Source organism: Artemia sp. Qi Xiang Cuo, chromosome 11 (assembly GCF_049724085.1).
Source record: "Artemia sp. Qi Xiang Cuo chromosome 11, ASM4972408v1, whole genome shotgun sequence".
NCBI classification, from domain to species: domain Eukaryota; kingdom Metazoa; phylum Arthropoda; class Branchiopoda; order Anostraca; family Artemiidae; genus Artemia; species Artemia sp. Qi Xiang Cuo.
Genome location: NC_142804.1, coordinates 64676425 through 64689323, shown reverse-complemented (window position 1 = coordinate 64689323; position 12899 = coordinate 64676425). Strand labels below are relative to the sequence as shown.

General features: G+C 33.4%; 1 protein-coding gene across 4 annotated transcripts in view; it reads left to right on the top strand.

The window, feature by feature from the left end:
* The window catches only part of LOC148947244 (uncharacterized), a 60876-nt gene that overhangs the window by 1367 nt on the left and 46610 nt on the right, over positions 1 to 12899 (top strand). For 2 of the 4 annotated variants that reach the window (XM_089096948.1, XM_089096949.1), the window contains exon 2: positions 5591 to 5887. In XM_089096948.1, coding sequence (XP_088953074.1) covers positions 5629 to 5887 — 259 coding nt within the window. In that variant the 5' untranslated portion in view covers positions 5591 to 5628. Of the gene's footprint in view, positions 1 to 5489; positions 5888 to 12899 lie in introns of all 4 variants that reach the window. The other 2 variants (XM_089096947.1, XM_089096950.1) reach the window with 2 other exon arrangements.

The window sequence follows — 12899 nt, the reverse complement described above, 5'->3', positions numbered from 1 at the left end:
TTCCTCTAATTTGAGTAGAATTTTCAAGCCATATCAATATTTTTTTTCAAAATTTAGGAAATATATTTGCATATCTTTAAAACCATATAGAGTAAAAGACCTCTTTTTGGGAAAGACCACTTTTCTTTGGCATTTTGGAAAAAAAACACAATGGGTTTTTGGACTGCCCCTTTTTTACTGCAGTATGACACAATACAAGTGTAGACCCAATCATCTCTCACTAGAGCCAGGCCAGTGAGAGTAATTAGTCATCATAAATCCAATGTGTGGTCTCTGTTTTGACAAGCAAGTGATATGAAAAAAAATATATATTTAATATTTGTGATTTATAGAATAAAAATCAAGAAATAAAAGTTAGATTTTTAGAATCAGAAGACAATCAGCTTTCTGTATGTGAATAATACTCAAACACTAAAAAGATATTTACATCAACACAGGACAATTAGTATTTCCAAAGAGGTATATCTAGGTAAGTCAATAAACTAATTATTTTAAGTGAATGATCTTAAATAATTTTAATAATAACCATATTGTTGCATAGCTTGGATTTTTAGTTATTTATTGGCCTATACAAACCTTTTCAATTCTAATTAGATGATAAGATATAAGGTTTTGAGTTTTACACAATCTTGCTCAATTGGATACTGGTCTTTTACCCTAAGTTAAGATCAAGCAAAGTTGTGAAGTTAAAAACAGTTTTGTTGTACTTCATTTTAGCAGAAGATCTATTTTGCATGGTGTTACTTTTATAACACACAGATTTTTAAAGGTCATCAAAAGTCAGGACCCTCTAGATAGAGGTGTGGAGATATGTTCTTTAACATACCTTGCCAGGACATACTTTAGCCTGTAGACCCATCCCTGACAGTTTCATTTTCTGGTAAATATTTTGTTGTTCATATTATTGACCTACAAAAAATTGAACATACCACTAGATTTTTATGTTCTTTCTGAATATAATAATTGCTTTCCTTGCAAATTCAACTCTTTACACTTTTAGGACCTTTGACAACGATAACATCTTTTTATATTTTTTTGATATAAAAATGGGTCAAAGCACTTGTTCTAACCTTATCATTACATTGTAAATCCATTTGATAAAAGTTGTTTATTCACAAACATAGATTTGTCAAGATTAAGCTGATTAAAAAAAAATTCAAAACAAATCCACCATTTTTTTCTTGTTCTGTAAGGCCACTTAAAAACTGCCAGTTCACTTATATGTCAAAAATATCAAAGCCAACAGAAGAAACATGGAGTACAGAAAAATGTAGAAATTGTTTTGACTAGTTAATCCAACTTAATTGTGATAGATCAGTGTTTGTGTATTATATAACTTTAAAAAATTGATTTATAATCAAATAATAAGTTTGAAACCCATGGTTTAAGCATTTTTTATACCAAAAAGCTGGAATTTTTTTGGTCATTTTCAAGGATCCAAAAAGGGCTTAAATTACAATTAAATTTGCATTCAAGGCTTAAATTTGCAAGAGAAGCAATTATTATATTTGTAAAGAACATAAAAAAGGCATTGAGTGGTATATTTGCTTTATTCATAAGTCAATAATATGAACAGTGAAATATTTAGCCATTTTCCTAACCTGACCCCTTTCCAAGATAGTAAAAAGTAGCTAAACTAGAATTTTACCCTGGTATCACATCTTAGAGGATACAAGTTTTGCAAAAGGCACCACCTAGTGTGTACACCTTGTCCTAATGTAAATAATTGAAGTGTCTTCAAATTTAGGCTACCAATATTTGATAAAACTACCTAGTCTATGCCTATGCTGATAAATTTGCAATTTAAAACATAATTTAGCTGGGATAAAATTGAATGTATCACTTAATGCCTTTTTTATGCTCTTTCATAATTCACTAATTCCCTCTGGGCAGGCTCCATTTTTGGCCCTTAAAGTGCTCAAAACAACTTATAATCCCCAGAAGTTTAAAAGTATGTTTCTAAAAAAACTGGCTAGTGAGAAAAAATCACCATTTGTACCTGATTCAGGCAAGGGTGTCTGCAAAAAGTTTTCAGTGGGGAGGGGGGCAGATACCAGAATAGCAGTGGTGGTGGAGGGCACAGGAATATATTTTAGGATACATTTTCTTTGGAGTAAGTTTATTTTTAAGTACATTCAGAAAAAATTTTCAAATAAAAAGAGTAATTAAATTGCATGCAAAATGAAACAAAAGTCACCGAATTTGAAATGAAGATTCCCAGTAAAGTGATCAATCTGTTTAATCTATAGTATGTCTATTTATAAAGTAGTATAATGCATTTAATTTTAATTCACTATGTCCAAACCCTTAAGTAAAAGAAAATCAGACTCAAATCAAAATTATTACCTTAATTTCTACTTTGGAGCAAATTAAGATCCATCCTGATCTTGTAATTGCTCCATACTTGATGATATGAATGATTAAACATCAAATGCATCCCAATGGTCCTTCCAGTGAACCCTATTCTATTTGGCATCTAATAACTTCTTGAAAACTTCATCATTGGGTGCTGAGACTTGTATTTGAGGGACTATTCCAATGGTTTACTACATGGCAGAAGAAAAATTGTTGTCTGTGTCAAGTTTTGACAGATGGCTCAAACAGCTTCTTTGAATGTTCCCTCCTGCCAGTGCAAATATTTTGGGAAATTGACAAATGAATTGGGAGGGGGGAGGGGTTCTTGTAAAGTAAGCTTATATGTCATAAGTATATCAACCCTTTGTTATTGGTAAACCATTGTAGACAATCTCAGCTCCTTCAAACATTTATCAAAAGGCTTGTCTCTCATCTTAGATGCTGCCTTTGTGGTTCTCCTTTGCACCCCTTCCAGAAGCTGTATGTCACCCCTGTATCTCTGCACTCAATTATGCCGCCAGGCATGTGCGCAGGTGTATTTTGTAGCATTATGTATATTTCATAAATAAAATGTCTGTATCTGGTGATGCTATGCACATTTCAAAATCAAGCACTGGTCTGACAAGGGCCTTGTACAACCTCAAAAAACCTGAGATAAGATAAGATTTTTTTTGGTGCAGTCAATCATGAGTCACTACAAGCAGATATTGCCCATATCCAAAAACTGGGCAACAACATGGCACATGAGCTTCAATATTGACAAATGTAGTGTTATTCATTTTGGCAAGTCCAACCCAGGATTCAAGTACCATATAGTATGGTCAATCCAGCTGTAAATAACATTCAAGAGGTACAAAGTGTGGATCAAGAAAGGGATCTTGGAATCAACATTGACAACCAGTGTAAATTCCATTCAAACTGCAAGAAGACTGTTTCTCATGCAAACACTGTCCTAGCACTGTTAAAGAAAACTATATCCATCAGAAGACTATATCCATCAGGGAGCAGATCTCCCTAACCCTTCTTGAATCACCCTCAAATGGTGATTTTTCCTTATTTGAAAGTTTTCATTTTTGGAAAAACGCTTTTAAATTTTTGTTTAGGCTACTATGTGGAAGGGTTTGGTCATTACTAGGTAGCCCCAAGGGGGCAATCATGGAAAGCTCGGTTAGCTATATGTAAAAGCTACTTATAGCTTAAAGCATGATTTTATGGATCTATCCAAGTTTTTGTCCCGAGCACTTTGTCTCCAAATGTGCTAAAAACTACAAAATATTTATTTTCTTGCTAGTGCGAAAAAATTGAATTTATTAGGCCTATATAAATGCTGTGCTGTTATGACATAGAAGTTGTTCTTAAGTACCATTGTTGTAAACTACTATGATTTTCTATTGCTTTAGTCTTTTTTTTCTATTAAATAAAAAAAACTAGTTTTTTCTATTGAAAGCAACAAGCAACATTAAAAGTTAAAACCAGCAGAAATTATTCCATATATTAGGGTGACTTCCCTTCCTCAACGTCCTGCTCTTCATGCTCAAGTTTTGTTTAGCACTTCTAAAAAGGTTCTGATTCTAATTTAATGGCCCTAGTGTTTCTGAAATTGTTCTTAACAAATTGGGAGAAAAGGTCGAACTTTAACGAAAAAAGTGAGGTATAGAGGAGGGGCAGCCCCCCTATTATACGGAATAATTTCTGTTTGTTTTAAGTTTTAATGCTGCTTGTTACTTTCAGTAGAAAAAAAACTTAATAATTTTTTTTATTAATTTCTAATCGTTTTTCAAATGATCTCTGGAGGTTCACCTCCCCCTCCATAGAAATCCTCCCCCGCAAAAATCCCTCCATGGAAAGTTCCTCTGACATAAAATCCCTCCCACCATAGGAAAGACCCCCAGACAATTGCATCCTTGCTGTTAATTCCCCCCCCCCCAAAATTTCTTGCACACTATTCCACCAGAAAATAGTCCTCAGAGTACTTTTATTTGAGAAAAGGCATGTTTTTTTGGTTTAATACCTGATCGTTTTCAGGTAATGGCAGACCCCCCCCCCCCTTGTGTGGAAAATTATTCCCAGAAATCCCCCAATGGAAAGTTTACACCCCCCCCCCCCAAAAAAAAGGAAAGTTTCTCCTGCGGAAAATTTCCCATGGAGAATTTATCCCTGTGTAAAATTTCCCCTGGAAAATTCAACCCTGGAAACTTTTCCCGGTAGAAAATCCATCCCTGTACCTCCCCCCTGAAAATGTCTGTGTGCATCCCAATAACAAATACTATTTGTAAACAATGGGCAAATTTCATAACATGCGGCCCTTCTTCCAGGGGCTGTGGGGAGTCTTTTCATCCCTAAAGGCATAGTTATTGGACCTTTCAACTATATTGAACAAAATGGCTAGTAAAAAAATTTATTGGAGGATTTAGGGGGAAAATGGGCATGGGAGTTGGCTAGTTGCCCTCCTATTTTTGCGGCCACTTAAAAAGGGCACTAGAACTTTTAATTTCCGTTCCCATGAGTCCACTCCCAATCTGCTAGGACCATTGGTTTGATATGATCACTCCTGGGAAGAACAAAGAAAAAAAAACAACAAGCAAACATGCATCAATAATCTCATGCATCAATTTTGTATTTTTTTGCCAGAAGAATCTGGCAAAAAAATACAAAAGTCTGCATTTTTAAAAATGGGAACTTGTAAGCTCCCATTGCGCTTGTGTTTAGTAAGCTCTACAAGGGTTCTCTGATATGCTGAATTTGATGGTGCAATTTTCAATAAGATTCCTTGACATTTGGGAGGTATTTCCCCCCTTTTTTTGAAAATTAGGCAAATTTTCTCAAGCTCTTAGCTTTTGAAAAGATAACATTAAACTTAATGTATCTTATATATTTGGAATCTGCGTGTAAAGCCAATTCTTTTGATGTATCTATTGTTGTCAAAATTCTGTTTTTTAGAATTTTGGTTGCTATTGGGCCGAGTTCTTCTGTAATTACAGTTTGTTATCACAAACTCTTTAAAAATTTGGAATTCTATCAACAAGAACACTAAAATGTTACTAAATTAGCAGACATGCCTTAACATAGTCGAAATGTCCCCACTTTGTTGCACAATTTGTGAAAATCAAGCTTAAAAAACAATATCTTGACAGTTTCAGATTCTCTCAACCAATCATATGAAGCTTCCTAAAACATTGACTGAGTCAACCTATGTTAGAGATTATTCGAATTAAAGTATATGATGCAATTCCAGGACTGACTTGTCTAAGAGGTGTTAAGTAAATTGCTAGTATGGCCACTTTACAAGCTGCACAAAATTTACATTGCTCAGATCTCTTGCCTTACTCATCACCAAAAGTGAATGAAGATTCTAATGGGACTTCTCACGGTCATTTGAATCTTCCCTACTCTTCAGAATCTCTAGTCACTGATATAAGACCGTCTGTAAGTCTTGCACTTGGAGGAATGTATAATCCAGATCCTCTCTGTTCTTTGCAGTATAGTGAAGTTTTGAAGCTTGCAAGGAAGTTTAACAAGTTTTACTTGACAGGTATGTGACAAGGCTTTAAAAACGTAGTTTGCTTTCTAAAAATTCATTTTGCTCTAGTTTTTTTGTGTTTAGTGTGTTCCTTCTTCTTCTTAAATAATTTTCTTCTTCTTAAATTATCTTCTTAAACAAGTTTTACTTGACAGGTATGTGACAAGGCTTTAAAAACGTAGTTTGCTTTCTAAAAATTCATTTTGCTCTAGTTTTTTTGTGTTTAGTGTGTTCCTTCTTCTTCTTAAATAATTTTCTTCTTCTTATATTATCTTCTTAAACAAGTTTTACTTGACAAATATGTGACAAGGCTTTGAAAATGTAATTTATTTTCAAAACAAATATTTTGTTCTAGTTTTTTTGTGTTCAGTGTATTCCTTCTTCTTCTTAAAAAAAAGCTCCTGGAATCCTAAACGGGCTCCTTTTGGCTTCTAACTGCACTTTTCACATTCATAATACATTGTACAAGATACATAATACAACATTCTAATACAATTTAAGACATAACATTTTTTTCATTAGTTATTATTTGTCGCTCCTTTGTTTATAGTTAATTATTAGGTAGTGAATGAGTTATATTTACCCACCCAGTCGCAAGGGCTTTTTTTATTATTTGTCGCTCCTTTGTTTATAGTTAAATATTAGTTAGTAGATTAGTTGTATGTAACCACCCAGTCGCAAGTGCTTTTTTTATTATTTGTAGTTTCTTTGTTTATATTTAAATATTTGTTATTAGATGAGTTATATGTACCCACCCAGTCGCAAGTGCTTTTTTTATTATTTGTCGTTCCTTTGTTTATAGTTATTATTAGTTAGTAGATGAGTTACTTATCACCCAGTCGCAAGTGCTTTTTATTCTTGTCCTTTGTTTATATTTAATTATTAGTTAGTGAATGAGTTATGTACCCACTCAGTAGCAAGGGCTTTTTTTATTTTTTATCGTTCTTATGTTGGTAGATCATTATTTTTTATTAGCTTAATTACATGGAACCAACAAGTCGCAAGTGCTTTTTTTTATTATTTGTTGCTTTTTTTTTTATATTTGTCTATTATGTATTAAATTAGTTGCATTTAAACACCCAGTCGCAAGTGCTTTTTTTATTATTTGTCGTTTCTTTGTTTATAGTTAATTATTAGTTATTAGATGAGTTGTATGTACCCACCAAGTCTCAAGTGCTTTTTTTATTATTTGTAATTCATATTTTTGTAGTTACTTATTATGTAGTGAAAGAGTTGTATTAACCCACCCAGTCGCAAGTGCTTTTTTATTATTTGTTGCTCCTTTGTTTATAGTTAATTATTAGTTAGTGAATGAGTTGTATGTACCCACCCAGTCGCAAGTGCTTTTTTATTATTTGTTTCTCCTTTGTTTATAGTTAATTATTAGTTAGTAAATGAGTTTTATTTACCCCCTAAGTCGCAAGTGCTTTTTTTTATTATTTGTTGCTTCTTTGTTTTTAGGTCATTATAATTTATTATATGAATTTTATGTACCAAACCAGTTAAAAGTGCTTTTTTTTATTATTTTTCGTTTTTTTGTTTATAGTTAAATATTAGTTAGTAGATGAGTTATATGTACCCACCCAGTCGCATGTGCTTTTTTTATTATTTGTCGTTTCTTTGTTTATAGTTTATTATTAGTTAGTAAATGAATTGTATGTACCCACCCAGTCGCAAGTGCTTTTTTTGTTATTTATCGTTCCTTTGTTTATAGTTAATTATTAGTTAGTATATGAGTTATATGTACCCACCCAGTCGCAAGTGCTTTTTTTTTTATTTGTTGATCCTTTGTTTATAGTTAATTATTAGTTAGTAGATGAGTTTTATGTACCCACCCAGTCGCAAGTGCTTTTTTTTATTATTTGTCGTTCTTTTGTTTATAGTTAATTATTAGTTAGTAGATGAGTTACATGTACCCACCCAGTCGCAAGTGCTTTTTTTATTATTTGTCGTTACTTTGTTTATAGTTAATTATTAGTTAGTAAATGAGTTGTATGTACCCACCCAGTCGCAAGTGCTTCTTTATTATTTGTTGCTCCTTTGTTTATAGTTAATTATTAGTTAGTAAATGAATTATATGTACCCACCCAGTCACAAGTGCTATTTTTGTTATTTATTCATCCTTTTTTTATAGTTAATTATTATTTAGTAGATTAGGTATATTTACCCAACAAGTTACAAGTGCTTTTTTTTATTATTTGTCGGTTTTTTGTTTATAGTTAATTATTAGTTAGTAGATGAGTTACATGTACCCACCCAGTCGCAAGTGCTTTTTTTATTATTTGTCATTCCTTTGTTTATAGTTAATTATTAGTTAGTGAATGAGTTGTATGTACTGTAAACTGAGTAGACTTTTTACCACTTTCTGGGGTTTTTAGTTCACAAATTCTCTAATTTTTGACAGAAACAGCTAAAAATTTCAGAAAAGGTGCAACTAAGTCTAGAAAATATGAAGTAATGAAAAAAAATTTTTTGATTTTATTCCTATCTTTTTTTTTAAATTGTTTGCCGTCCAATCTCACCCCAATGGTCGGGGTGACATTGCACCAGCGTATCTTGCTAATGAGAAACCAAAGACGTGTGTAAACAGGGTTTACTTTGGTCCACAAACTTTATTTAAAAAAAAAATTATAGTATAAATTTGGCATTGATTCAGGAACTTTGGGATTAAAGTAACTTCTCATCTTCACATATAAAAACGCAAACTAAGCTAAATAAAATTTGACTGAAGAACAGAAACAATCTCGGGGAAGTCCACTGAAATATAAATCTGGTCCAGCCTAGTTGAAGACACACCAGGAGCTGGCTCTGGCTCTTTGAGTATTTTCAGAATGCTCAGTCACTGGGTATTCTTCAATATTGTCACGGTCAGGCTCATTTCCAAATATTGGGTCTGACCATTTGCATTGACATGATTTTGAAACTTCTGTTCTTTTTCTTCAATGATCATGCCAGGAATTCTCTCCCCTTCATAGAACAAACTGGAACACAATTTCCACTTTCGGTTGCAGATTCTGGTTCAGACCATTAGTTGTATCACTGGAATTGCTCTTCCCGCTTTTTGTACAACTTTCCTTGCCCTGTTTTTCTAATATTCTGAGAAGCTCTTCTTCATCAGAGCTATCACCAGACTGTTCATTGGACATCCCGCCTGTACTGGTAATATCTTCAACCGAATAGCTTCTTCCAGCAGGGACGTTTACCTTTTTTCGTTTCGTAGTCTTTGCTGACTCATGTCCGTGCCTTAGCTCCTTCAGATAGTCTATCACAGTATCGTTCAACACTTGAGTCGTGTTGGTTGTTTCTGCATTAAATCATGAGGGATGGCGCTGAAGAACTTCGTTTCTGTTCAGAGAATATATTCCACACTTTTTAAAACCACTTGTCATATTTTATGTTACATTTCCTTCTTCAAGACACTGCATTTCTTCAGCAATTTCGGAAAATCAGCCTTTGGTATGCCAACTGACGAGCATCCATTTTGGTTTTGTACCTCCAAAGTGTTTGTCACCATTTCATTTTCATTGGTCGAGAAATATGCGACATCTAAGGGTTGCATCAGATGCGTTTGAATTAGGCGGGAGTGAAGATAAATGCAATGTTGTTCTCTTTGCAAGCCTTGAGAACATCGTCGCTGATGTGGGATGAAAGGTTGTCAGAGATGACAACTTTTCTGCTGCTGACTTTTTCTTTGAAGACTGGCATGAGTAGCCGAAGAAAGTAGTCTTCAAAGCAAGTCAAAGGTCAATCCAACCAGACTTGGTGCGATTATATCGAGAACCGGCTGGTCCTCCTTCAACCCAGGATGTCCACATCCCCTCGCTTTGTAAATCACATAGAGGTGGCGGCAGTTCACTCAGCAGCTGTCCCTGTTATCATGATCGTTGATGAGGCTTTTGACAGAATTTAGCACCCAGCTCTGGGTACTTTGAACCTCTTTTTTGTCAGAATTTTTTTTTGGAGCCTGGGTCGTTGGTTAAGTTTGTTTTGTCAAAATTGATTATATTACCTGGTGGAATGCCATCTAATTCCTTTTCAAAGGTGGTCAAAAAGTAATTGTTGAGCGCTTCGAGTCCTGATCTGCGCTCTTTTGTGCTTTATATTGCTTGCAAATAGTTCAGTTAACTCGTCATGTCTGAAGATGAAACTCCCGGGTCCACTCTTCTCCCGGCAAGATTGTCCTTTAAATCGCCTCACTTTCTTCCCAGTCCTGTCCAAATATGCCTTCACTAGATAGCAGAGGTCACAGCGATCAAGAGGAAAACCTGCCTCTGACAAGAGTGATCACAGTATGGACAAAAAATAACTTTCTTCTTGGGCAACCAGCTTGGTTGGGCTACCAATTTTACCAGTATGCTGCTTATGAAGCTTGTTCATCAGGGTGCTTCGGGGTGTTTAGTACTTTTTAGGTGCATCGTGTGTCGTGATATAGTTGTGCTGTTTATTGCGTAATGCTTTTTCAAGGGTTTCTGTACTATAGTCAACATACCTCCGACTTCCTGGCTGTCTTTTGTGCTTGCGGGGCATATTCAGCTCTTAACCTAAAAAGAAAAGGCAAATGTTAGCTAAAGGTTGTGTTAGTACAAAGTTACCCACATTTTGACTTCTGGAAATGATCATTTCCAGATTTTCTTCTCTCACTGGTCCTCATTCAGTGATAGGATTGATTTCTTTGAGTTTTTTTGCTGACAGGATGTCCAGGAACACGCTGACCTGAAAAAAAATAACACCAGTCAATTGATAAGTCCAGAGCTGATGCAATTTCCAAAAGGAAGTAAAATTTGCCAAAACTTCACTTGTAACACATTTTTTTTTTAAGCCAAACAACTTGAGCAAATTCAAAAGTAACTGGTGTAAGACTTTACCTTATGAACCTTCTTGATTGAGAAAAAAAACTGAGAACTGCTAGCTTCTCAGATTTTTGGAGTCCCAAGCCATTCATATCTTTTTTTTTTTTCAGCTTTGGTCCAAAGTTACCTCCGCGGTCCCAAAGTCCTACTCGGTTGTAATGGTGCCCACCCAGTCGCAAGTGCTTTTTTTTATTATTTGTCGTTCCTTTGTTTATAGTTAATTATTAGTTAGTAGATGAGTTATATGTACCCACCCAGTCGCAAGTGCTTTTTTTATTATTTGTCGTTCCTTTGTTTATAGTTAATTATTAGTTAGTAAATGAGTTATATGTACCCACCCAGTCGCAAGTGCTTTTTTTGTTATTTGTCGCTCCTTTGTTTATAGTTAATTATTAGTTAGTAAATGAGTTGTATGTACCCACCCAGTCGCAAGTGCTTTTTTGTATCTTTCTTGGGGCAGGTATTGGAACATTAGTTAAATGTATTTTTGATGTTAAATAAAATGAACTGAAATACATAATTTGATTGACTTGTGGCAAGTGCAAGTGCTCGAGCTGTTTCTTCACCGGAGTTTAATGGCTGGCTCTATGGCTCTATGGCTCTATGGCTGGATACGGCTCTTCTTGCTCGATCAAGCTCTTTTCTGTACAAGTTTAAAATAGACATAATAAACACAAATTAGCACTAGAACCTTGTGCAAATTGCTGTATAATTTGAATTATACTTCAATAATATAAATTGATTGCAAACATAGGATAGTTTATTAAATAATGCCTCTTGTTAAAGCTTTTCCAACATTTTCCCATCCAACATTTAACGTTTTCTCCAAATTGATGATGATTGTACAGAATTTAATTCACTAAAAATACTGGTTGACCCTATTCAGAAAAAAAATACAAAGTTAATTTTTTTATCATTTTTGCTGTTAATTGTCACTTATTTAGAACAAAAAGTCTAATTTTTATTTAATGCTGTTTATTTCTTGTTGCACTGGGAACCATACTCATTATTTCTCTAGCTAATAACAAAGAAAAAAAAATTATAATTGGGCAGCTAATATTTATTCTAAATGATTTATTACTGGAGTAGCTGGGGAAGGGGCTCAGCCTTCCATCTAAATGATGACTATGATGTATAAATTAGTTTTTTCGTGGGTGGTTAAAAATTATGGACTTAAGTAAAGAAAAAGGACAAGCACTCAATAAAACAGAGATAAAGAAATTACTGTTTATTTACTTCTGAACCCTTTGTTTTAGAATAGCTGAAATATCTGAGGAAAATGAACAAATTGAAGCTTTTTAATATGTCTTATGACTCGTAAATATTTCAAATATGCTGCATGTGCTTCTTTTGTGAGGAAATTTGCTCTTTTTGAGGTTACCTTTATATGAAACTTGGCTGTTTTGCTTGTTCTCAAGATTAAAGAAAATAATTGAATTTTCTTTATTATTATTTTACGGTAAGTTTGTCACAATATGAACCCAAAGTTATTTCATGGATGTTAATTAAATAAGGTAGTATGTTTTTCTTCAACTAAGACAAAAATAAGCAAGTGCTGTAAAAATATTACACATAGTTCTGGCTACCCAATTTAACTTAGAAAAAAAAATCATTTTGAAAAAATAAGAACATGCTACCTTATGATATTATTTCTTGTATTTTATATATATATATATATATATATATATATATATATATATATATATATATATATATATATATATATATATATATATATATATATATATATATATATATATATATATATATATATATATATATATACCCTTATTTTTTAGTATTTAACTTGCGTTTAACCTAAAAGGCTCCTTCAATGTTTAGATGCTTGTACTATTGCGCTAATTATTAGATATCAAATTATTTTTGATAGCCAGGAGGTCAGATGCACATAGTTAATTTGTTATAGACATGGAATGTGCAGTATTTTAATATGTGGATTGTCCGTTTTTGGTCTTACTACCCATCATCATGGGCAAAAATTGAATATTGACAAATTTGATTCGACAAAAGAAATTTAATTAGCAAATGGAAATAAGACCAGGTGCTCGAAAATTGATTGAGTAAGCCAAGTCAATTGGGCACAGGGATTTTAAAGTTAAGCCCAAACAGTAATTTCAATTTGATTTTTCATCAATAAAAGACTTTAAATTACT